The sequence below is a fragment of the Heterodontus francisci genome, chromosome 32, assembly GCF_036365525.1.
Source record: "Heterodontus francisci isolate sHetFra1 chromosome 32, sHetFra1.hap1, whole genome shotgun sequence".
Taxonomy (NCBI): domain Eukaryota; kingdom Metazoa; phylum Chordata; class Chondrichthyes; order Heterodontiformes; family Heterodontidae; genus Heterodontus; species Heterodontus francisci.
The window spans coordinates 16,347,263-16,373,631 of NC_090402.1; the positions used below are offsets into that span (position 1 = coordinate 16,347,263).

Sequence of the window (26,369 nt, forward strand, 5' to 3'; positions counted from 1 at the left end):
TAAGGTAGTGGACAGGGGAGTGTCTATGGATGTTATTTATATGGACTTCCAGACGGCATTTAATAAAGTCCCACATAAGAGACTGTTAACTAAGGTAGAAGCCCATGGAGTTGAGGGCAAATTATTGACATAGTTAGAAAGTTGGCTGAGTGGTAGGTGACAGAGAGTGGGGATAATGGGTAAGTACTCCGATTGGCAGGATGTAACTAGTGGTGTCCCGCAGGGATCTGTGTTGGGGCCTCAATTATGCACATTATTCATTAACGACTTGGATGATGGCATAGTAAGTCATATATCCAAATTTGCTGATGATACAAAGTTAGGCAGCATTGTAGACAGTCTAGATGATAGCATAAAATTGCAAAGAGATATTGACAGACTAGGTGAGTGAGCAAAACTGTGGCAGACGGATTTCAAAGCGGGCAAGTGTGAGATTATCCATTTTGGATCAAAAAAGGATAGAGCAGGTTAATTTCTAAATGGGAAGAGGTGGATGTCCAAAGAGACTTGGGGGTTCAGGTGCACAGATCGTTAAAATGCCACGAGCAAGTGCAGAAAATAATCAAAAAGGCTAACGGAATGCTAGCCTTTATATCTAGAGGATTGGAGTATAAAGACACAGAGGTTATGCTGCAGCTGCACAAAACCCTGGTTAGACCCCACTTGGAGTACTGTGAGCAGTTCTGGGCACCACACCTTAGGAAAGATATATTGGCCTTGGAGGGAGTGCAACGTAGGTTTACAAGAATGATACCTGGACTACAGGAGTTAAGTTATGAGGAGAAATTACACAAATTAGGCCTGTTTTCGCTAGAATTTAGAAGGTTAAGGGGTGATCTGATTGAAGTCTTCAAGATATTAACAGGAAATGACAGGCTAGATAAAGATAAACTATTTCCACTGGTTGGAGATTCTAAAACTAGGGGCATAGTTTAAAAATTAGGACCAGACCGTTCAGGAGAGATGTTAGGAAGCACTTCATCACGCAAAGGGTGGTAAAGGTTTAGAACTCTCTCCCACAAACAGCAGTTGAAGCTAGAACAGTTGTTAATTTTAAATCTGAGATAGATTTTTGTTAAGCAAAGATATTAAGGGACATGGGCCAAAGGCAGGTAGATGGAGATAGGCTGCGGATCAGCCATGATCTCACTGAATGGCAGGACAGGCTCGAGGGGCTGAATTGCCTACTCCTGTTCCTATCTTCGTATGTTCCTATGAGAACAATCCCAGGTTTCCTGATCTCCCTCAAGCCTGATACTGGTAAATATCCTCTGCACCCTTTCCAAAGCATGTCCAATTCTGGGAACCACAATACTTAATCTAAGGCTTAACCTGTGATTTATAAAGGTTTATCATAACTTCCCTGCTTTTGTATGGGATGCCTTAAAGTTGACAAAACCAAAAAACTTTATTTTTTTTTTATTTCTCACCATCACCATCAACCTCCTTAGTTGTCAGCTCAGCTCAAAAGCCACAAACTTCAGCATACTGCCAAGCCAAGATCTCCTCCCCACATTCTGTTTCAAAGTCTGCTTTCCTGAAATCCACTTAAACCTTAATCCACAGTTTTATCTTGAGACTCCATTTCGCAAAAGGCTCTGATAGCCAGTCAGCCTTCAGTTTTGATAAACTGCAACTCATTCAGAATGCTGCGATTTGCATACTTGCAGGCAGCTACACTCCTATCACACTTTTCTGAGCTTCACTAGTTCCCCATGCTTCAGCAAACTGAAGTATTTTTATCCTGAATCCCAAATACTCGCATGGCTTCATCCCATGCTATCCTCCAGCCATACACTATTCATTCTTTTTCCTTCATTCCTTCCCCTTGATCACTATTGGCCAGTCAAATACCAGGCTGTAATTAAATATATATTTCAAAGTATTATATAAAATTAAGGGCAAAATGCATGGTTTCAAAATCCATAAATTACATCTGCACACCTTGGGCAAATTAGCCTCCACCATCTGAAGAGTAGGACTTGGACTATCTGCATCACCACACAGCATCAACTAGTAACTGTTATGAAGATGCTTCTATATTTTTTCTTAAGTTTTTTTGAGGACTCATTCAAATTGTGGAGATGGATTCATTGGAAGGCTGAGGATTTCATAAATGCTGGATTTTGCTTTGTTGTTGACAGTTCACTGAAAGGACACTGAGATGTTGTTTGAAAACAACCTGTGCTGGAAATCATGTGTTTTAAGCACAATAAACAATAGAAACCTTGGTGACCTGGGGAAGAGGTTTACAGAGAAGCCACATGTCAAGGTTTATGGAAGTCAGGAGGTTGACTTTCTGGGGAAGATATTGTTTACAGTTCAGTTGGGGTGTGAACTGTTTTGAAGACAGTTAGTGTTTTGCCTGCCAAGGAAAGAAAAACTAGCCAGCTCACCTCTTTCTCTACCTCTTTGAAGAAATGCTGCAAAGATCCAGTGTGGCAGAGCTAAAATCCCTGGTGCTGCATCTCTGCCGAGAGGCTGGAAAACCCTGCCAGATTAATTCTCAACGCCACCTGTAAAGAACTGCTTTAGAAGTGATCCCAGTGATTTGTCTCCGTATGCCCAGATGCCAGACCAAAAGCGACAACTTCTCTTTTTTCTTCAAGAATTAGCAAAAGTATTCTTTTATTGTCCTTTTTTGTAACAGACCTCAGCAGAGAGAATTTCTGTACTTTTTTCAGTGTGTGTAGGGAATTTAAAAAGGGAACTTTCACATTCCAATCTATGTGTTAATGCTTTGCTTTGTTACTGGATACGTCTTGTTTGATAATAAACAGATAATTTTGTTGTTTATTAAAGGAACCTGGTTGGTGTGTTTTTTTCTGGGGTAGAGTAGAGTATATGAGTCACCGAATCAGTAACTGGGTAAACATTTTTAAAATATATGTTGTGATCTGCGAAGAAGTGGGACTAGAAAAGACAGTGCACTCCTACCTCGGTTGTAACATAACATACCAAATTATCTCTGCGTATCTCACAATCTTCATTTGGGCATCAACACTGTGACACAGTCAATCTGCAGATATATATTTCTACAACTAAATGGGGTTTCATAAACTCCAGATGCTTCAGATTCTCATACCTATGCCTACAGCATCCATTATCCAGACAGCCACACCACAGGTTAAGGAAACTGCCAAAATTCCTAAACTGCCTTCTCAGTTCCATTAAGATTGGAAAAACTATTCAATATTTTCCCTCTGTTCACTTTGTTCTATGTCAAATTAAATGATACACGAAACGTTAGCATTTCCCACATTGATTCTGGAGGTTATTCCCAACACTCCTCCCATTTTCCACCCTCTATGAAGCTTCCTGCTCCTGTATCTTTTTAAATATATTCCCTGCCATTATTGCCAATTTTTAAGCTTTCCTGATGACTCTTTTTAAAATTCATTCTTGTGATACGAATGTCACTGGCAAGGCCAGCATTTATTGCCCATCCCTAATTGCCCTTCAGCAGATGGTGGTGAGCCCCCTTCTTGAACCGCTGCAGTTCATGTTATAGAAAGGGAGGTTATAGAAAGAGAGGGTATAGAAAGGGAGGAACTTAGAACAATCATCATCACTAGGGAAAAAGTACTGAGCAAGCTATTGGGGTTGAAGGCAGACAAGTCCCCAGAGCCTGAAGGCCTACATCCCAGGGTCTTAAAGGAAGTGGCAGCGATGATAGTGGATCCATTGGTTATAATATTCCAAAATTCTCTGGATATGGGAAAGGTTCCAGTGGATTGGAAAAATGCTAATATATGCCCTTATTCAAAAAGGGAGGGTGGTAGAAAGTAGGAAACTATAGACCAGTTAGTTTAACATCTGTCGTTGGGAAATTGTTAGAATCCATTATTAAGGAAGTAATAACAGGACATTTAGAAAGTCAAAACGCAATCCATCAGAGTCAGCATGGTTTTATGAAGGGTAAATCGTGTTTGACTAATTTGCTAGAATTCTTCGAAGCTGTAACACTCAAAGTGGATAATGGGGATCCGGTAGATGTAGTTTATCTGGACTTCCGGAAGGCATTTGATAAGGCGCCGCACAAAAGGTTAATACACAAGGTAAGTTCACATGGGGTTAGGGGCAATTTATCAGCTTGGATAGAGGATTGGCTAACCAACAGAAAACAGAGTCAGGATAAATGGGTCCTTTTCTGGTTGGCAAGATGTAACTAGTGGGGTGCCACATGGTTCAGTCCTCAGGCCCCAACTATTTACAATCTAAATAAATGACTTGGATGCAGGAATAGAAGGTACTATAACCAAATTTGCAGATGACACTAAAATAGGTGGGATAGTAAGTTGCAATAAAGAAATAAGAAATCTACAAATAGATATGGATAGATCAGATAAAGGGGCCAAAATTTGGCAGATGGAGTTTAATGTCGATAAGTGTGAAGTTATCCATTTTGGTCGGAAGAATAAAAAGACAAATTATCTAAATGGAGAGAAACTTCAGAGTGCTTCAGTACAGAGGGATCTGGGTGTCCTCGTGCATGAATCACAGAAAACTAGTTTGCAGGTACAGTAGGTGATAAGGAAAGCAAATGGAATTTTGGCATTTATTGTTAAAGGAATAGAGTATAAAAGTAGGGAAGTGTTGCTGCAACTGTACAAGGCATTGGTGAGACTGCACCTGGAGTATTGCGTACAGTTTTGGTCCCCTTACTTGAGAAAGGATGTAGTTGCATTGGAAGCAGTTCAGAGGAGGTTCACTAGATTGATTCCAGAGATGGGGGGCTTATCTTAAGAGAGATTGAGCAGTTTAGGCCTTTCATCTCTGGAGTTTAGAAGAATGAGAGGAGATCTAATTGAGGTATATAAGGTGATTAACAAAATAGACATAGAGAGGATGTTTCCTCTTGTGGGGCAATCTAGAATGAGAGGTCATAGTTTCAGGATAAGGGGTAGCAGATTTAAAAGAGAGAAATTACTTCTCTCAAAGGGAGGTGAATCTGTGGAATTCACTACCCCAGAGTGCGGAGGATGCCGGGACATTGGGTAAATTTAAGGAGAAGATAGATTTTTAATTAGAAATGGGTTGACGGGTTATGGAGAATGGGCAGGAAAGTGGAGTTGTGGCCAAGATGAGATCAGTCATGATCGTATTGAATGGCAGAGCAGGCTCAAGGGGCTAAATTGCCTACTCCTGCTCCTAGTTCTTATGTGGTGCAGGTACACCCACAGTGTTGTTAGGGAAGGATTTCCAGGATTTGGAACCTGCAACAGTGAAGGAACAGCAATATAGTTCCAAGTCAGGGATGGAGTGTGACTTGGAAGAGAACTTGTAGGTTGTAATGCTCCCATGCATCTGTTGCCCTTGTCCTTCCACGTGGTAGAGGATGCAGATTTGGAAGGTGCTGTTTTAGGAGGCTTGGCAAGTTGCTGCAATGCATCTTTCATATGGTACAAACTGCTGCCACTGTGTGCCCATGGTGGAGGGAGAGAATGTTTAAGGTGGAGGATGGGGTACCAATCAAGCAGGCTGCTTTGTCCTGGATGGTCTTAAGCATTCTTGGAGCTCCACTCATCCAGGCAAGTGCAGAGTATCCCATCATACTCCTGATGTGTGCTCTGTTTTATGAGCATTTCCTTTTTTTGTATTAAAACTTTGAATTCTATATTTTTAAAAACTGAAAAAGATTTTAGTGGACATTGAAATATCTGGAGATAACTGAACTTTATGGACGCTTTAAAAAAAAAGCAAGGTCAACAAGAGGTTCCTGGTTTTGACCACAAGAACACATGAAAAAGGGGTTGACGACCATATGGACCATCGAGCCTGCTCTACCATTCAACATGATCATGGCTGATCTTTGGGCTTCAATTCCACTTTCCTACTCGTTCCCCATATCCCTTGATTCCCTGCAGGACCAAAAAAAAAAAAAATCTATCCCAGCCTTAAATGAATTCAATGATGGAGCATCCACAAGCCTCTGGGGTAGAGAATTCCAAAGATTCACAACCCTTTGAGGGAAGTAATTTTTCCTCATCAGTCCTGAATGATTGACCCCTTATCCTGAGACTGTGTCCCCGTGTTCTAGATTCCCTGACCAGTGGGAACAATCTCTCGGCTTCTACACTATCAAGCCCTTTCAGAATCTTGTATGTCTCAATTAGATCACCTCTCATTCTTCTAAACTGCACAGAATATAGGCCCAATTTACTCAGCCTCTCATCATAGGACAACCCCCTCATCCCAGGGACCAATCTAGTAAATCTTTGCTGCACTGCCTCCAGTGCAAGTACATCCTTTCTTAAATGGAGACCAAAACTGCACACAGTATTCCAGGTACAGTCTCACCAAAGCCCTGTACAATTTTAGTAAGACTTCTTTAGTCCTGTACTCCAATCGCCTTGCAATAAAGGCCAACATGCCATTTGCCTTCCTAATAACCTGCTGCACCAGTATGTTAGCTTTGTGCGTTCCTTGTACAAGTACCCCTTGTACAAGCTTTGTATCATCAGCAAACGTAGATACATTACTCTCTGTCTCTTCATCCAAGTGATTAATATAGAGTGGAAATAGCTGAGGCCCCAGCATGGTCCTTGCAGCACCCCACTATTCACTGCCTGATAACTTTAAAAGCGCCCCATTTATGCCCATGGACGCTGACTGACCTACCAAATGCTTCCAGTATTGTCTGCTGTTGTTTCAACAACCATACAATCCTTTTAATACCCGGTACTGATGCTACAACATCTTCGGGACTAAGGAAAAACTACCAAGAGACCGGAAATTGTCGCCTGGTTTCAATCTGCAGACACCACGCACCGTTTTTCTCTAATAAAAACTTTAAATTCAGATAGCTTGCCCCCCCCCCCCCTTGTAATTTTAAAACATTAAGAAACGTCTTGGTTTGAGGACACCTTTACCATTCGAAATTTTAAATATCAACAAGTCCCATTTCAACACTTACCCAAGAGCCATCCGCCTCGCTTTTAAAACAGCGCCTTCTTGCGCCGGAAGCGGAAGTCGCCCGCAGAAAGGTTAGAGGTCAACAAGCCTTAGCAACGGAATCGGTCTGGGATACCGTTGCCATGGCAACGGATTCCAACAGCCGAAACCATCTGTAATGAATGCTTCAAGGAGCCCCTATGTAAAATGATGTAACATGTGTATTATGTGCGTTTTCTGGCTAACATTTAAGGTAAAACAGTTAAGGAAAAACAAGACACCCAAGAGATAATGTACTTTTGAGTTTATGTGATAAAATTACCCAAGAAAACAGGGATTGAAGTTCAAAAACTTTCAAGTATTTTGTTGTTATGAAATGATAGTGTGGAGGTAAATTAAGTTCGTGTGGTTTCTAGTGACAATACTGAAACATGTTTTACTTAAGCCTATTTTACTAAATCTGCTTAAAGCGACCTGCTTAATTTCAATTGGGCTGTTGGAGAATGATAGTATAACATCACTTCAATTCTTCATAATCCTTATTTCTCCCCACAGTGGACTCGTCCAGCTTGTGTCGGACAGCAAAGTTAGTGTGTGTGATCCCTTCATTTAGCAGTAGTCAGCCAGCATCAGGAAGAGTGAAAATCCAGAATTCATTACCATTGCTGGTTAATCAGGTATAATAGAGATGCTATCTGCTCCATCGTGGTCAGAGACAGATCGTGTTGGGGAGATCAGGGATTCCATGCTGATCAATCCTCTTTTAATAAAGGTAAGGACTTGAGGAATCACAATCCTGGCACTTGAGTCAAAACAAAGCTTGAAATCAACTAACATTTAGTGAACTGTTTTGAGGAATGCCAATATAAGAACAATGCATCATCAAAATTTGTAGACTATGCACATATGCGCTTGAAAAAATATCTTACTTTTAATGGAAATGTTCAAATATGATAGCTTATGGAGGATTAAAAATGGAACAGCAGACTATCCCATTTATTCCATAATTTACTATTGACAAAATTACAGATGTTTGTGTGTATGGATTAAACTGGGAAATGTCATTGTTCTCCATGGTGTATTTTCTTTATACAAGGCATGGGATAATTGTTCTCATTAATAATGGGACTTATTTTTTTCAATTATGTTTTAATGATTATTGGTAGGACTGGAGGGAACATCACAAAGTGCTTCTGTATTTCATATAGATCCCTCTTGACTCTACAGAAGTGTTTACCTCTGGTTCAAAAATCTCCTCATTAACAATTAAGTATTTAATTCATTGGGTGTATTTTGGCCCAGATACTGTGTACTATCTCTGAATCTCACCAGTGAATCATGAAACAAATATGAATACTTGACTATAGAATTCTATGGAAAAACAGATACATTTAATGTTAGCTGCTGCACAGAAAGAAAATATCACACATTTTTCAGTTTCATGCAGTAATCAATAAAGGCACCAATGCTCTAAAATGTAAGAACATCTGGTCAGTTTGTAACAGTAAGAGAGAGGAAAGCACTTTCATTTATATAGTGCCTTTCAAGACTTCCCAAAGCGCTTTACAACCAATGAAGTACTTTTGAAGTGTAGTCACTGCTGTAAAGAAATGCGAGAGCCAATTTGCACACATCAAGATCCCACGAACAGCAATGAGATACATGAACAGATAATCTGTTTTCGTGATGTTGGTTAAGGGATAAATATTAGATGGACACCAGGAGAACTTCCCTGCTCTTCTTCAAATAGTGCCATGGGATTGTTTACATCAACGGAAGTAATTCTGGTTGTGTTGTTATGATATTGCTTCTGTACTTTTTGTTAAGTTTTTGTTTGAGGACTCATGTATTTTAGAATTATGGACATTGTTTTATTTGGGAAAATTGGAAAAGGTTCCATGGATGTTTTTTCACTCGGGTCATCGGAAGGTCTTTTGGACTTGGTTTGTAAACAACCCTTACTGGAAGTCACCTGTCTTCAGATAATTACCCAGCAGGGGCTTTTTGACTTGGGGAAGATGCTTATGGTGAAGTGACAGGTCAAGATTTATGGGGGTCAGGAGGCTTGACTCTTGAGATATTGTTTTTCACTTTGGATAATGTGTGGGAGTGTGAACTGTTTTGAAGATAGTTGGAGAAAACCAACCAAGAGAGCAGTCACCATCAGTACCCTCTTTCATCTCTTTGAAAAGCCTGCCAGCTTTTTCATCGCTTTGAGAAGCTGTTTGAATCAAGTGTAAGAAATAAAGAAATTGTTGCTGTATTCCTCCTGAAAGGCCTGCCAGAAACCCCTGTTGCTGCAATTCTTCTGGAAAGCCTGCCAAACTGATCTTCACCGTTACCTGTAAAGAACTGTTCTAGAAAGATCCCAGTGACAGCTGCTTACGCGTATTTGGGATGCCAAACCAAAAAGGGACAACTGACATCTTTCCATATCTTCTCTTTTTTCTTCAAGAATTAGCAAGTATTTGGCTAAAATATTCTTTTTTGTCTTTTTTTGTAACAGAGCTCTAAAGAGAAAATCTCTATTTTTTTCAGTTAACCGGTGTGCGTGTGTGAATGTGGGGCTAAGGTGAAAAGGAAACTTTCATATTTCAATCTGTGTGTTAATGCTTTGCTTCATTACTGATTAAGTCTTGTTTTATTATAAACTGATAATTTTGTTTATTAAAGAAACCTGGTTAGTGTATTTTATTCTGGAATAAAAATAGAGTCTATGATTGATCGTATCGGTAACTGGGTAAACATTTAAATATATGTGGTGACCTATGGAGAAGTGGAACTAGAAAAAACAGTTCACTCCTCCCGTCTCAGTTGTAACATTATTTATTTAGAGATACAGCACTGAAACAGGCCCTTCGGCCCACCGAGTCTGTGCCGACCAACAACCACCCATTTATACTAACCCCATATTCTCTACCACATCCCCACTATTCTCCGACCACCTACCTACACTAGGGGCAATTTACAATGGCCAATTTACCTATCAACCTGCAAGTCTTTTGGAGGTGGGAGGAAACCGGAGCACCCGGAGGAAACCCACGCAGACACGAACGTGCATTATGGTGCAATGGATTTCATATCATACTCTAAAGTAATGTATCATTTTAACTGATAGAAATTAGCCGAATGTTAGCTGCAGAAGTGGGGTTTAGATGATGACTCACAGTTGTCCATGAGATATATACAAAGAAATACTGCAATGCAATTTTATCACAGACTCTACTTAGATTGGATATAGAAAAATATGCAGCAAACAGTATTATTTTTGCTGTCTCCTTGAGCAAAGCTTTTATGTAAATTTTGTTCAGAAGTTTTAAAAAATATGCTTCTCAATTTTCCACAAAGGGGACGGGGAAATCAGAAAGTAAGTCAACTTGGACCAGCTGCTCTCTAACTGGCTGGACCTCCAAGCAGCCAGTTAGAGAGCAGCATGAGAAAAGATCTTCTAATCATTTATGCTTCTGGTATCTTTCCTCGGGAGTAAAGCATGAGAAATACACTGCAGAGACAAAGGCAAATAAATGTTTTTTTTTTAATTGAAATTTTAAAAAAGAAAATTAATTTAAAGGGTGAAACATGCCAAGCGGAGAAAGGGAATAAATGAAAAAGAATCAGTGGTTTCCTTGATGGATCAGCTTGTTAAGAGAGTGAGTGGCTAAGCCATAAAGACCGCAAAGATCCAAGGTCTGAACCCCAGTATGTTCTCAATCATAACTGGGCCAGCAGATTGAAAGCCACAATTGGCCGCAGCACCTTTGGGTTAGAGAGGGGCACATTGGCTGTGGTTTCCACCTCTGATTCCTAACAGTGATCATTCCTGGTAGTTAATGTGTGTGCATGTTGGACAAGAACAGGATGAAAATTGGCTGTGCCACCCCCATGGAAAACGAATCTCTTGACATTCACTGTGGAGGTTTGGCCATGAAGACTATTCTCTTGAACAAGTACTGGCGGGAAGAGAATTCAACTCCAGCAAGGAGTCGATGGAAGTCAAGAGAAAGGAAGGAAAACTGCTGGAAAATTGAGGGAAAAGAAAAACTAGAATACTGAAAGGGAGAAAGAACACACAGGCAGGAATTGTGCGCTCTGTTGTCTGGCTATGGAATGACAATAGTGAAAATCTTAGAAAAAAGTTATGGCTCAGACTATTCCCACACTCCCTGATGGGTTTTAAAATGTGCTGCTCAAATACTTCGAAAGAGAAAAATAATGGGAGTAAAATTAAAAATGTCCACTTACTATTTTTATGCTCAATTTGAATCTGGGATGAGCCTAGAGTAATGGATGTATAATCATTTACTGGGCATACAATGGAAAATAGAGAACAGTGTATTGATATATGCCTAATATGCAGCAGTTGATTTTAACTTCAAGAATTTTTTAAAAAATTTTATTTAGAGATACAGCACTGAGACAGGCCCTTTGGCCCACCGAGTCTGTGCCGACCATCAGCCACCCATTTATACTAATCCTACACTAATCCCATATTCCTACCACATCCCCACCTGTCCCTATATTTCCCTACCACCTACCTATACTAGGGGCAATTTGTAATGGCCAATTTACCTACCAACCTGCAAGTCTTTTGGCTGTGGGAGGAAACCGGAGCACCCGGAGAAAACCCACGCAGACACAGGGAGAACTTGCAAACTCCACACAGGCAGTACCCAGAATTGAACCCGGGTCGCTGGAGCTGTGAGGCTGCGGTGCTAATTTCTCTTTTCTTGGAGTTGAAAATATTGCCTCACTGAGTACTGGCTGTTATAGTTTCAAACATAATTTCACTATTAAATAATGATGAAAATATTATAATAACAAGTTTCCAAACTAGAATCACCCGTACCAAGGTACTGCTGTAGTAGGACACAGTAGTGCGCAGCATTCTTTATTTTCCACTGGGTGGCGCTGGTGCAACAGCTAAGATCAGGAGCTACCCTACCCTGTGATAAAATTAATTCCCTCCACAAAATAAGACTGGCAATTAAAAATGCTGTGTATTTCACAATAATTGGGTAAATGTTGAAATACTGTGAAATGTGAAGGCTTCTTCATTTTTTGTTAGCTACAGAAATTATAATCTAGTAAAATGGAAGATACTCAATAAGGATTTGCAAAAGAATATGCAACTTGAAGGGTAGACCTGATTAGTAACTGTTCATCAACTCTGAGGCATATTGCATCTTCCTTACTAGCTTTGTATTCCAGTTTCCTGTGGAGTATGTTTTTTTAAAAATTTGTGACCGAAAAGAATGAGGAGGCTCATCTGGATCATAAATAGGCCAGTTGGGCCAAATGGTCTCTCTTTCTGTGCTGTATGTTCCATGTTATTCTATGTAAATATAAGCAAAGAGGTTTTTTAAAAAAGTAATCTTCAGTAGATCACATGAGCTGCCTCAATCCCGAGCCTGAAAGAAAGTGCCTGCAGTTCTCGTTAGCAGGATTAAGGATAAAACAAATGCCTCAGTTGTGCAAGGGCTGCAATAGAGCATATTGTAGTACTGAGTCCCAAAGCCAGAAGCTGTTACCAGGCATATCACACTCTGAAAAGAGCTGAAAGTCATCCATGTTAGCCAACAGGGAAAGCTTACATTCCAGCAAAACCACTACATCTTCTGTACTACAAATGTTGGCAATTTTTTTTCTTTTCACTCCTTTGTTTCATATTAACATTTCACCAGGCTAGACCGGACAATAATACAGTAACATTATCCCATTACCAATTATTACACTACAAAAAGCTCTGTTTATGTAGAATTACACATAACATGCAACACAGAAAGAGACCATTTGGCCCATCTTGTTCATACCAGTGTTCATGCTTCACACAAACCTACAACTCTAAATAGTTAATTATGTAGTGCACAAGGAAATGAGACTCGAGGTTTTGTTGAACTCCTGGTAACATTTCATTCTTCAAATCCTAAATAAGGAATCACTTTTGCATTATATGGAGTTGGTTAACAAGATAGAGATCACGGGAGGGTTGGTTTAATGTTGTAATCATGGCTTCAGGATTTGCGCTCCACATTTTCGACTTGCCGTTTCTTAAACAACAATAGTTTAGAATCCAGTGAGAATTTCTCAGTAATAAACAAATTCAGTCATATACAAACTACTTACTTACAAGTAAATTTGTGATTTTTAAGAAAACTTGCAAAGGCCTAATTTGTTCATACAGACTTTACTGATCCATTTGCACTGATCACAAGAGAATAATGGATGAAGGCCTATTAATTCATACATTCAGAGAGATCCTAATTTCCCAATCCCATGTAACAATTCCAGGGATTTTGTCTCATTTACTCTGGGCCCAATTTTTACTCTGTGTAAGTGGGTATGAATGAGTTAAAATCTCACCCTCTGTCTCTGCAACTTCCTCTAGCACTACAACCCTTTGAGATCTCTGTATTCCTCCAATTCTGGCCTCTTGTGCATCTCCAATTTTGATCACTGCACCATTGGCAGCTGTGTCTTCAGCTGCCTATATCCTAAATACTGGAAATCCCTCCCTAAAACTCTGCCTCTCTGTGTCTCTCTCCTTCATTACGATGCTCCTTAAAACGTACCTGAGACCGTCACCTGTCCTAATAGCTCTTTATGTGGCTTGATGTCAAATTTTGTCTGATAACACTCCTGTGAAGCTTTGAGCCATTTTGCTATGTTAAAGGCGGTATATAAATGCAAGTTGTTGTTGTTCATTCCATATGTTGATCATGTTTTGTTTGAAGAATTTCCTGACATCAGATCTAAAATTACCTTTTACTAATTTGAACTTGTGTCCCCAGTTCCACTCCAGCAGTTTATTTATAGTAATATTCCACGTTAACTTTCTAAATCATTAACAATTGTATAAGATCACCTCCCCAGTGCTTCCTTTTGTTGGATCCCATTAGTTACACGAAGAGAGACAAAGTCCGACTGTAGCTTTAAGAAACTTTATTGCAGTACTTCTTGGTTACATCATCAGCTAAGCAAACAACAACAACACCTGGGCTCTTCTCTCCTCTCCTGCCTGAGCTGAGAAATCAAGCCTTTCTTATAGTTCTTCATACAAATCAGTGACACCCCCTTTATGTTCCCAATTGGTTTACAAACTCTACAGTTTCTTGGTATCATGGCCTGATTGGGGTACTGCCTTGTCACCTTCCCCTCTAGCAGTTTCTCATCCCCCTATCTCCTTGAACCGTTAGGCTGATTGCTATACAATGGGCTACTATTATACAGCCTGCAGCTGCCCTGTTAGTTTTTGCTTGTTAGTCTATTTCTACTGATAAGCTGTCTGTGCAGCCCTGAAACTCTGGTCAATTCTGATAAGCTGTCTCTGCACCTCCGAGGTTAGTTTGTTAGTAGTACATGATTGATTAATTATTTCACCTTAAATGTCCCCATATTATTCTGTCCCCACAGTCCCCGCTTTGATTCTTCAAACACTTTTAAGAATCATTCCCTTGATCCCACCTAGGTGCCTTTAATGGTCTCTACTTGTCTAGAAACAGCCTCCAACACCTGGAGGGGTCACACTCAATACGTTGCCTCTTGTGCCACAAGAGGGGCCCACGGGAGCTCTGTAAAGGCATAAGTTTTGCAGGGGCTTCAGTTACTTGTTTACAACAACACTTAATAAGCAAAAACATCAAATACAGAATTACAATCATCACTAAAAAGAATTCGACGTTCAATCACGGGTCACTCGTTTTACATGAGAGGCGTGTATCCAGGCTTTCCTTCGACTGTAACTGCTGACCGGGTGGTCAGTAGTACTTGGAAAGGTCCCTCCCACTTGGCGCCCAAAGGTTCTTTGTGTATTTTCTTCACGTAGACCCAGACTCCCGGGACGATGTCGTGCCCTCCTTCTGGTGGGTCACCCCAAGCTGCCGATACCATAATCCCTGCTTCTATCCAGGTCCATTTTTCATCTTTGGAACATTCACTCTGCATCACTTGTAGGTTTAGTGTCAGATGGGACGCATTCAGTTTACATATTTGAGTCCGTGCGTCCGGGGGATCACCTTGCGAGGCGGCTTCCTTGGCTGCCTTGTCGGCCAGGGCATTCCCCTTTGCCTCCATGGTGTCTTTCGTATGGGGTTTACATTTCAAAATGGATACCTTTTGTGGCAATTGCATCACCTCCAGTAAGTCTCGGACCTCTTTCCCATTTCGAAAAGGTGTACCAGCAGCAGTGAGAAATCCTCTTTTGCGCCACAACTGACCAAAGTCGTGAGCGACTCCAAAAGCATACCGCGAGTCTGTGTAAATATTAGCTGTCCTCCCCTCTGCTATACGACATGCTTCCGACAGGGCTCACAGTTCGGCTTGTTGGGCCGATATCCCTGAAGGCAGGCATCCCACTTCCACAACTTCATGTAGGGTTGTAACTGCCCATCCTGCTTTCCATGTACCGTTGTCAACAAAGGATGAGCCGTCTGTGAAAAGGATTAAATCTGGGTTGAGCAATGATTCCTCTGCCGCTAGGGTTACCTCCTCTGTTTCTTCCATAATTTCCACGCAATCATGTTCTTCTTCCTCCCTCTCTTCAGGCCACGGGAGTATAGTCGCCAGATTTACCGGGCTGACCCGGACGATGTGGAGATTAGGAGCCTCTAGGTCCATCTGGCTGCTGTCACTTGGGATACTCTGTTCATAGATAGCAATGTGTGGACTGTGTGCGGACACAATGGTTAACTTTTGATCTAACACCAGACTTGCAGTAGCCATTACCGCTTGGCATGTAGCTTCCACAGCTCTTAAACAACTGCCCCATCCTAGGGCGACAGTGTCCAGTCTTTTCGAATAGTATCCAGTAGGTCTCTGTTTGTCCCCGTGCTCCTGTGTCAGTATGGCAGTCATATATCCCTCTTTTTCGCGTACAAACAGGGTAAACGGTTTCCCGTTGTCGGGGATTCCCAGGGCTGGCGCTGAGCACAAAGCCCTCTTTAAGTTTTCGAAAGCTTCTTGTTGTTCTTTGGTTAGGGTAACTGATTCTTTAGAGGCCCGCTTTCCCTTCAAGAGATCAGTTAATGGTTGAGCCAGCTGTGTGTAGGAGTCGATCCAGTTTCTGTTGAAGTTACACAAACCCAAAAAGGACCTAAGCTCCTGGATAGTGGTGGGCAGTTTGGCAGCTCGAATGGCGGTGGTCCTGTCCTGGGTGAGTTCTGTCTTTCCTTTCGAAATCTTTTGTCCCAGGCACACGACCTCTCCTTCTGCTATCTGTGCTTTGTCAATACTGGCCTTGTGTCCTCTCTGATGAAGGTGGTCCAGCAGGGTACGCAGATCTTGTTTGTGCTGTTCTTCTGTCTCAGAGGCTAACAGGATGTCGTCCACGTACTGAATGACCGTGGCGTACATGGAAGGTAACTCCCTCAAATGGTTTTGTAGGGCCATGTGAAATACCGTGGGGCTGTTGTGGAAACCCTGCGGCAGGCGAGTCCAGGTGTACAGTTGTTGTTGTACAGTAAAGGCGAACCACGGTTGGACTTCGGGTGCCAGTGGCACCGACCAAAATCCGTTGGCCATATCGATAACAGAGAACCATTCGTGTTCAGGCTTCAGGGCACTAAATACCGTAGAGGGGTCAGCTACCAGAGGGGCCTTTTGATCAATACACTGCTTAGCCTTTCTATAGTCGACAGTAAGCCGCCAGGTCCCGTTTGGCTTCTGTACTGGCCACACAGGGCTGTTTGAGGTACTGTGTGTTTTAACCAGCACGCCTCGCTCCTCTAGCTGTCTAATTACGGGTAGGATTCCTGCAATAGATGTTTGACTGATGGGGTATTGCTTAGTACAGGGCGGAGCGGAACCCGTAAACATTGCCGGTTCCATCTGAAGTAGCCCACAATCGTTCTTATCCTGGGCCCATATTGGGTGCTCCCTCAGCTGCTCTTTCTTCAAACTTCTGATAGACCAAGTTACCTGGCCTCCTTCAAAATGCAACGAGGAGTTCAGCTGAGTGAGAATGTCCAAATCGAGGAGTGCTTGGTCCACCGGAGCTACCCAGACCGGCGTTATCAATTCGTGCGGACCAAGACCAATGCGTACGGGCTGGGTCCTCTTAATTACCAACCCATTGCCCCCAGCTGCGTAAGCTCTTTTAGTCTTACCGTCCATCGGTAGGGAGTTTCTGTATTTCGGTATCGTTGAGGTAGACACGTTAATTCGGCTCCGGTATCCAATAAGAAGTCAATGTCTTGATCGCCCACCCTCGCAGTTACATACAATCCATCTTTTCTATTTTCTACTAGCGCTAGGAGAGGTTCCGAAAGGGCAAGGGAGGGCTCCTCTAGTTTTTTGTCGCGTCAAGTAAGGAGGACATCTCCTTCTGTTGCGGGGCGTCAACCGTTTGAACTTCTCAAAGAGGACGTTGGTGTCAGTGGAGGGAGCTGGTTTGGGTGCCGGGTTGCATCCTTGGCGTCCTCTGCCTCGTCCTCTCGCTCTACACGCCTTAGCCCAATGGCCTTCCTTCCCGCAGTAGTAACAGGGGCCGGGTCGCCTAACTTGCTCTTTGTCAGGCTCTTTCGGTACTGGATCCGTCTGCACGGCTCGAAGCTTGACTCCCATATCCCTGTCCAGCTGAGCGCATCTGTCAATTAACTCTGAGTATTTTACTCTTACCGCGTCCCACTCCGGTAGGGTGGCCTTCAGTATTTTAGACAGTTCTGGCTTCAGTCCATAAACAAAAGCAGTTTTTAAGGGTCCAAAACTGGTGTCATCCAGCTCCTCTGGAGTAGGGTCTACTATCCCTGAGTATTCCACCCAGATGGACCTAAACCTCTCTTCATACTCCCGCACGTCCTCGGAGTTCTTCTGCTGACAGGCTGCAACTTTGCTCCAGTCCGTTTTTGCAGGACAAAACTCTCGCAACCACGTGTTTATCGCAATCCATCCGGCGTCTAGTAGCTGACCATCTTCACCCAAAGCAATTTGGACCTCTCTCCTTAGCTTTCGGCTCACTCGCCTGGGCACCATTACGGTCAGAATCTGACCGTCCCATGGGTGGAGATCGTAAATTCCCTTCAATCGTTCCAGCTGCTCCCACGTTTTCAGACCCCCTTTCTTCGGGTCGGGCAATCTTGTGGATCACTTGTCGATTTTCTCAGGGGAAGCCGGGACGTATGTCCAGTACGCGTTGTGCTCGGCCGTGGTGACCTTGCTACCGTTCACAGTCTTCTTTTCCGTCTTGACCTTAACGCGTATCTGTTTAAGGGGAGCTAGTCGCGGAAACAGTAACCCATCATCATTGTCACTTTCTTCACTGGAAGAGTCGGCTAGACCTGCTTCACGCAGTTGCATCTTCCATTGTTCCGTTTGTAACGACTTCAAACTCGGATACAAGTTAGTTGAAGGTGGTCGGTGGGATTCGCAGAGCTGTCCCAGTTCCTTCGGTTGGGTCGTCTGCTGGTCTTGTAGTTGTTTTTTAAGCTCTTTAATTTCAATCTCTAGCCTTTCCTTTTCAGATTGTTTTTCAGCCTTTAGCTTTTCCTTTGCAAGCTTTTCAATTTTCAGTTGTTCGCAGACCGCCTTCAGTTGATCCTTTGCACTCGTTAGGTCACGATCACATTGGGCTTGTCACATAATCTCATTGCGCTCCCGAATCTGGCCCATTACGGCTAGGGACCATTGGGTCCGTTCTTTATCCTTTAAACAGGTTGTTTTTCCCCAGACTCTCTTTATATCTTCCAGGGACCACTGTCCCGTGGAGGTGCCATATTTTTGCCCAATTTCGGTGTACGCTTTAGCCAGATTAAACTGTTGCACAGTGGTGCAGTGGTTAGCACCGCAGCCTCACAGCTCCAGGGACCCGGGTTCGATTCTGGGTACTGCCTGTGCGGAGTTTGCAAGTTCACTCTGTGTCTGCGTGGGTTTTCGCCGGGTGCTCCGGTTTCCTCCCACATCCAAAGACTTGCAGGTGATAGGTAAATTGGCCATTGTAAATTGCCCCTAGTGTAGGGAGGTGATAGGGAATATGGGATTACTGTAGGGTTAGTATAAATGGGTGGTTATTGGTCGGCACAGACTCGGTGGGCCGAAGGGCCTGTTTCATTGCTGTATCTCTAAATAAAATAAAATAAATATTCTTTCAACTGCCGAAGTATTTCATCTTCGGAAACGTCAGGTGGGGCCCGCCCACCTTTGACGGTAGTTGGTAACTGTCGGTTGCCTTCGCCTGTCATTTTATCCATTCAAGTAGGGAAGTAGGTCTCGAGCCGTCAGGCTTTTCGCCAAATAGGTATTTCGTCAAATACCGCCAAGTTAGACGTCTAGAAAGGGGGTCTCGAGCCGCACAAGAAAGGGTATTTCCGTCAAATACCGCCAAGTTTGGGATCACGTGGCAGGGAACCGAAATTTAGACAACGACCAAGGACTTTTAACACAAAGGGGAGTCCTTACCTCTGGGAGCGCCGATAGGTCCGATGTCTGTGGCTTCAGTCTTTATCCTCCAGCGATCCTGCCGACTACGCCAAGTTGTTGGATCCCATTAGTTACACAAAGAGAGACGAAGTCCGACTGTAGCTTTAAGAAACTTTATTGCAGTACTTCTTGGTTACATCAGCTAAGCAAACAACAACAACACCTGGACTCTTCTCTCCTCTCCTGCCTGAGCAGGGAAATCAAGCCTTTCTTATAGTTCTTCATACAAATCAGTGACACCCCCTTTATGTTCCCAATTGGTTTACAAGCTCTGCAGTTTCTTGGTGTCATGGCCTGATTGGGGTACTGCCTCACCTTCCCCTCGAGCAGTTTCTCATCCCCCCTATCTCCTTGGACCGTTAGGCTGATTGCTATACAATGGGCTACTATTATACAGCCTGCAGCTGTCCTGTTAGTTTTTGCTTGTTAGTCTACTTCTACTGATAAGCTGTCTGTGCAGCCCTGAAACTATGAAGTCAATTCTGATAAGCTGTCTCTGCAGCTCCGAGGTTAGTTTGTTAGTAGTACATGATTGATTAATTATTTCACCTTAAATGTCCCTGTATTATTCTGTCCCCACACTTTCTTGGTTGAAAAGCTTTCCTCATAACTCAGAACCATGATACTATTGATCAGACTTGTAGCTCTTCTTTTAAGTCACTCATTATAGTTGGGATATCTTTGTCGAAAGAGGGAATGTTGCTGATGTCTTCTCTTTGAGGATATAGTCATTTGGAATATATACTATTTTCACCAGTTTCAGGTCTGTTTGTGTCTTTTATGATTTCCACCTCTTCTCTGATTGCCCTCTTTCCACTGTTATGCTTGAGTCTTAACTGCTATGTCTTTTTCTAGGTATCTCGTTGCCACTCTGATCTTCCAGTTAACATGCTTCTGCATTTTCTTACATTCATCCCAGTGAACCATTTCTCCATATAGGATTTGTACAATCCATTTTCCCTCTTTATCTCACTTTTAATTTGTTGATGAATCCATTCAGGGTCACAATTGCTTAATGTGAGCTTGTTGGTTTAGGGAATGTATTTATTCTGCATGCTTAGCATTGCATCTTGAAAGGTGATCAACCTGTCTTCTGCTGAAGTGTTGTTAAAAAAAACATCCCCCAGGACTGATTTCCTGTTTGTGTCCCGTGCTGTCACAGTCGGATCCACCGACGTAAAGCCGGTGTTCTTCTCCGACCATTGCTTCTTACTGGATGACTGTCACATACAGGACGACCAGCGGGTTGGCAGGGGGATATGGAAACTCAATGCTACACTGCTGACCCCAGAGAACGTTGAGGAACTCAAAAGGGATGACAAAGGTTGGAGGACCGTGAAACCCCTCTTTGAGTCTCCAGTTCACTGGTGGGAGGTGATCAAGGAGAACATCAAGAGGTTCTTTATCTTCAAAGGTGTTCAGAGGGCGAGAGAGAGACAGAGAGAAATGTCCCGACTCCAGAGAAGTATGTAAAATCTGCTCCAGCTGCAGACGATGGGGGTCGAGGTCAAGGAGGACCTCCATGAGGTGAAGAGCCAGCAGGCCTCGCTCTTTGCCACAGAGGTCTCCAAGATCATCTTCCGGTCCAGAGTCCGCTCCATTGAGCAGGATGAGACGTGCTCGCGTTACTTCTTCCAAAAGGTACACAGAGAGAGCTCTGTTATCAGCAGCCTGAAGGAAGAGGATGGCTCAGTAACATCTTCGCAGTCCGACATACTAAGGATCAGCAAATCCTTTTATGCTGGGCTGTATGACGCGAAGCCCACAGACTGCAGAGCCTCCCAGTCCTTCCTGTCATCTATCACAGAGGTCTTGGATGACAGCATGAGGGAGAGACTGGACAAGCCAACTCTAGACGAGCTGACAAAGGCCAAGTCCTTCGAGACGAGTAAAACTCCCGGAAGCGATGGCTTACCATTTGAGTTGTATTCGGCTCTGTGGGACTGGGTCAGCCCGGACCTGCTGGAAGTATACGAAAGTATGCTCCTGGCCGGCAGCATGTCAGAATCTATGAGGAAAGGCATCATCACCTTCATCTACAAGCAGAAGGGGGAGAGGGCAGAAATCAGAAATTGGCGGCCCATTTCACTGCTTAATGCTGACTACAAGATTCTGTCCAAAGTCATCGGCAGTCGCGTCAAGTCTGCTCTGGAGTTGGTGATCCACCCTGATCAGACCTGTACTATACCCAGCAGGAAGATCTCTGATAGTCTCACGCTACTCAGGGATACGATCGTCTATGTATGGGACAGGAGGGTGGACACCTGCCTCATCAGCCTAGACCAGGAGAAGGCTTTTGACAGGATATCGCACACCTACATGATGGACATGCATTCCAAAATGGGGTTTGGGGAGGGAATCTGCAATTGGATCCAACTGCTCTACACAAACATCAGTAGCGCAGTCTGAATCAATGGGCGGGAATCAGAAAGTTTCCCGATCTAACCTGGAGTCAGACAGGGCTGTCCTCTCTCCCCTGTCTTGTTTGTTTGCTGTATTGAACCCTTTGCTGAGTCTATTAGGAAGGATGCAAGCATAAGAGGGGTGACAATCCCAGGCAGTGGAGACACTCAGGTTAAAACCTTCCTGTACATGGATGACGTCGCCGTCTTCTGCTCGGACCCGCTGTCTGTGCGCAGACTGATGAGCATCTGCGACCAGTTCGAACTGGCCTCGGGAGCCAAAGTTAACCACGGCAAGAGCAAGGCCAGGTTCTTTGGGAACTGGGCTGACCGATCCTTTGTCCTCTTCACCGTCAGGTCAGACTACCTGAAGGTGCTGGGGATATGGTTCAGAAGGGCCAGGGCGTGCACCAAAACCTGGGAGGAGCAAGTAGCCAGGGTACAACACAAGCTGAGCATGTGGGAGCAGCAATCTCTCTCCTTTATAGGTAAGAACCTGGTCATCAGGTGCGAGGCGCGCACGTTGTTGCTGTACATGGCGCAGGTCTGGCCCATACCCCACTCCTGCGCCATGGCGGTCACCCGAGCCATTTTCCGCTTCATCTGGGGATCCAAAATGGACCGGGTCCGGAGGGACACGATGTTCAAACCTCTGGATAAGGGCGGGAAAAATGTACCCAACGTCGCCCTCATCCTGATGACTACCTTCGTGTGCGGCTGCATCAAGCTGTGTGCAGACCTCCAGTACGCAAACTCCAAGTGGACTGTGCCGTACCACCAATCCTTCATGGAACAGTTTCTGCGGAAAAACACCTTTGACCACCAATCCATCAGGCAGTGGTCTGCACGGAATGTCCTCAAGGCCCTACGGGAAAAGGAGATGGTGGATTCTGTCGGATGGTTCCCCGAGCAGATTGCCAAAGTCATTTGGCGGAATGCCTCATCACCAGAACTTTCAAACAAGCACCAAGATGTAGCTTGGCTGGTGGTGAGAAGAGCCCTCCCCGTCAGATCCTTCCTGCACGCCCGAAGTCTCACCCCCTCTGCACAATGCCCTTGAGGTGGCTGTGGTGGGGAAGAGACGGTTGCCCACCTCCTTCTGGAATGTGTCTTTGCAAATCAGGTGTGGAAAGAGATGCAGTGGTTTTTGTCGAGGTTCATCCCAAGCAGCTCTGTAACACAGGAGTCTGTGCTCTACGGGCTGTTCCCAGGGACGCACACCGAGATAAGCATCAACTGCTGCTGGAGGACTATCAATTCGGTGAAAGACGCCCTTTGGTCTGCCCGAAACTTGCTGGTCTTCCAGCGCAAAGAGTTGTCCACCACCGAATATTACAGACTGGCACATTCCAGGGTCCAGGACTATGTGCTGAGGGACGCACTAAAGCTTGGGGCAGCCGCAGCAAAGGCTCAATGGGGAAAGACCACTGTGTCAGGTCCCCTCACCAAGCTGAACTGAGGGGCTGGATCCATGGGAAACCCCTCGAACTGCATCGGGAAAATTTTCATGTGCTGTAAAATGTATATGGCATGAAAAATGAAATGGAAGGGTTGTGAGGCAACTTACTCCTGTATTGAAGGAAACTGACCTGCTTTGCACTGTTTGTATTTTTTGACTTGGTGCTGTTTGGAACTGTTTGGTAATATATTTTTTACAGATTTTTTGTGAATAAAGTATATTTTGAAAATAAAAAAAAACTTCCCCCAGTTTATTTAATTGAATCGATCCTTCCTTCATCAAATTTAGTAGCCCTTTTAAATTTATCTGCCCTTCTGATTTCCAGATCATGTTAAATTTAGTCATTCTATGGTCATTGTTCCTAGGGATGCTATGACTTTCATATCCAGTATATTTTCTGGGTCATAAACGACTACCAGATCAAAATGAGCATTGCCTCTCATGGCTTCATTGACACACTGGGTCAAGAAACAGTCTTGCACCACATCTAGCAACTGTGACTCCAGCCCACTTAGGTTTTCCCAGTTTATATTAGGTTGACAAAACACAGTTTTGTGGAAATTTTAGCTGCAGACTTACTCAGATTTTTTTTTTAATTTTGAGATTTTCTTCATAACTACACTAGAAGGTTAGCTACAACAACACATTTTGAATACCATCAGGGCAGCCAGTAAGAAGTTGGTGTCAGTTACAGCAGCACTCAAGATGTGAAGCATTTGCATTCCAATCTGAAGGCGATGTTTCATATCACAGTCTGGCTATTTTAAATGATTGGTAAAAGCTGAATGACCTCAGTATTCTTAAATTATCTTACAGGTTTATGGTAAAACAGAAAGGACAAGAGCTTAGCAGAACCCTTTTTGCCTGTATCAGCCCCAGTACCAATTCAAGTAGCCTAATCCATCAATCAATTTTTATTTTCTTTCAAGGCACGCAAAGAACATTTGAGTAAAATTGTTTTACATTTTTCACATAAGGATCATTAACATTCACCAGTCATATTATAACATAATAATCATTATAGGAAACATCTTGCAGTTAATCTGAACAATTCACTCACACTGATCCCACAATACTTTACAGGAATTGTAAGTTTATATACAAAATACTCTGTCATTATGTTGGTTGTTTAAGGGCGAATTTGCCCCATTACATGGCTGCTTAGAATTTAGCTGCATGGTGGATTTCCAGAAGACATCTGAAATCACTAGACTTACAGCTTTAACAGTAGGCTTACATGTGTGTCTGCTGCAGAAGGCAATTAAATTTGATTTCACTTACAACAAATTACTTAACATCTTGTAGCTTACAATGTGGGATCTAGCTGATTTAGTGGGAAGGCCAATGCTGGCACAATCTACTGGGATGTGCTAAATAAAATAAAAGATGTCTCGACTTCAGAAAGAGCTGCATGTTCCTGATCTTTGAAGGGCTGGTAGTCAATCTTTCATTATCTAATTAAAACAATATACTTCAGCATAAAATGGCTTTAATAAGTCTTCAGCTTTTTAAGTTTTTCCCCCAAGTGTTAAACCACAACTGATTTGATTTGATTTCAAAACATTACAAAATTAGTTTTCAAAATAATATTGCCTCGATTTTAAAATTCACATCCTTGCTTTCTAATCCCTCCTTGGCCTCTTCTCTCCCGATCTTCCTCCAGCCCTACACCCTCCCAGATCTCTCTGGTGTTCCATGTCCGGCCTCTTGCACATCCCCAATTTAAATCACTTCACCATTGATCTTTTTTTTTTTATTTCCAAAATATACTTTATTCATAAAAATTTGCAAAAATTACATTGCCAAACAGTTTCAAACAATACCAAAAAATACAAACGTTGCAAGGGAGATCAGTTTCCTTCAATACTATCATGAGTTTCTTCACAACCCTTCCATTTCACTATTGTCATGCCAATTACAGTTTCACATTTACAGCAAATGAAAATATCAACGATACAGTTCGAGGGGTTTCCCATGGATCCAGCCCCTCAGTTCAGCTTGGTGGGGGGACCTTACACTGTAGTCTTTCCCCATTGAGCCTTTGCTGCGGCTGCCCCAAGCTTTAGTGCGTCCCTCAGCACGTAGTCCTGGACCTTGGAATGTGCCAGTCTGCAACATTCGGTGGTGGACAACTCTTTGCGCTGGAAGACCAGCAGGTTTCGGGCAGACCAAAGGGCGTCTTTCACCGAATTGATAGTCCTCCAGCAGCAGTTGATGTTTGTCTCGGTGTGCGTCCCTGGGAACAGCCCGTAGAGCACAGACTCCTGTGTTACAGAGCTGCTTGGGATGAACCTCGACAAAAACCACTGCATCTCTTTCCACACCTGCTTTGCAAAGACACATTCCAGGAGGAGGTGGGCGACTGTCTCTTCCCCACCACAGCCAACGCGGGGGCACTGTGCGGAGGGGGCGAGACTTCGGGTGTGCATGAAGGATCTGACGGGGAGGGCCCTTCTCACCACCAGCCAAGCTACGTCTTGGTGCTTGTTTGAAAGTTCTGGTGATGAGGCATTCCGCCAAATGACTTTGACGGTCTGCTCGGGGAACCATCCGACAGGATCCACCGTCTCCTTTTCCCGTAGGGCCTTGAGGACATTCCGTGCAGACCACTGCCTGATGGACCGGTGGTCAAAGGTGTTTTCCCGCATAAACTGCTCCACGAAGGATAGGTGGTACGGCACGGCCCAACTGCATGGAGCGTTCCGCGGCAATGTGCCCAGGCCCATCCTTCGCAACACCGGGGACAGATAGAACCTCAGCACGTAGTGACACTTGGAGTTTGCGTACTGGAGCTCGACACACAGCTTGATGCAGCCGCACACGAAGGTGGTCATCAGGATGAGGGCCACGTTGGGTACATTTTTCCCGCCCTTGTCCAGAGATTTGAACATCATGTCCCTCCGGACCCGTCCCAGACGAAGCGGAAAATGGCTCGGGTGACTGCCACGGCGCAGGAGTGGGGTATGGGCCAGACCTGCGCCACGTAGAGCAACAACGTGAGCGCCTCGCACCTGATGACCAGGTTCTTACCCACAATGGAGAGAGATCGCTGCCCCCACATGCCCAACTTTTGTCGTACCTTGGCTACTCGCTGCTCCCATGTTTTGGTGCACGCCCCGGCCCTTCCGAACCATATCCCCAGCACCTTCAGGTAATCTGACCTGACGGTGAATGGGACAAAGGATCGGTCAGCCCAGTTCCCAAAG

At 43.7% G+C, this 26,369-nt stretch overlaps 2 protein-coding genes across 4 annotated transcripts in view; one reads left to right on the plus strand and one right to left on the minus strand.

Moving 5' to 3' along the window:
* Positions 1-6,968, minus strand: part of LOC137347665 (transcription termination factor 1-like) — a 41,788-nt gene extending 34,820 nt beyond the window's left edge. For 2 of the 3 annotated variants that reach the window (XM_068012335.1, XM_068012337.1), the window contains exon 1: positions 6,917-6,968. In XM_068012335.1, the coding sequence (XP_067868436.1) occupies positions 6,917-6,927 (11 nt within the window). In that variant the 5' untranslated portion in view covers positions 6,928-6,968. The remainder of the gene's footprint in view (positions 1-6,916) is intronic. The other variant, XM_068012336.1, reaches the window with a different exon arrangement.
* A 79-nt stretch (positions 6,969-7,047) lies between these two features.
* Positions 7,048-26,369, plus strand: part of cfap77 (cilia and flagella associated protein 77) — a 193,159-nt gene continuing 173,837 nt past the window's right edge. Inside the window, exons 1-2 of the mRNA XM_068011859.1 lie at positions 7,048-7,147; positions 7,450-7,666. Of these exons, the coding sequence (XP_067867960.1) occupies positions 7,583-7,666 (84 nt within the window). The 5' untranslated portion in view covers positions 7,048-7,147; positions 7,450-7,582. The remainder of the gene's footprint in view (positions 7,148-7,449; positions 7,667-26,369) is intronic.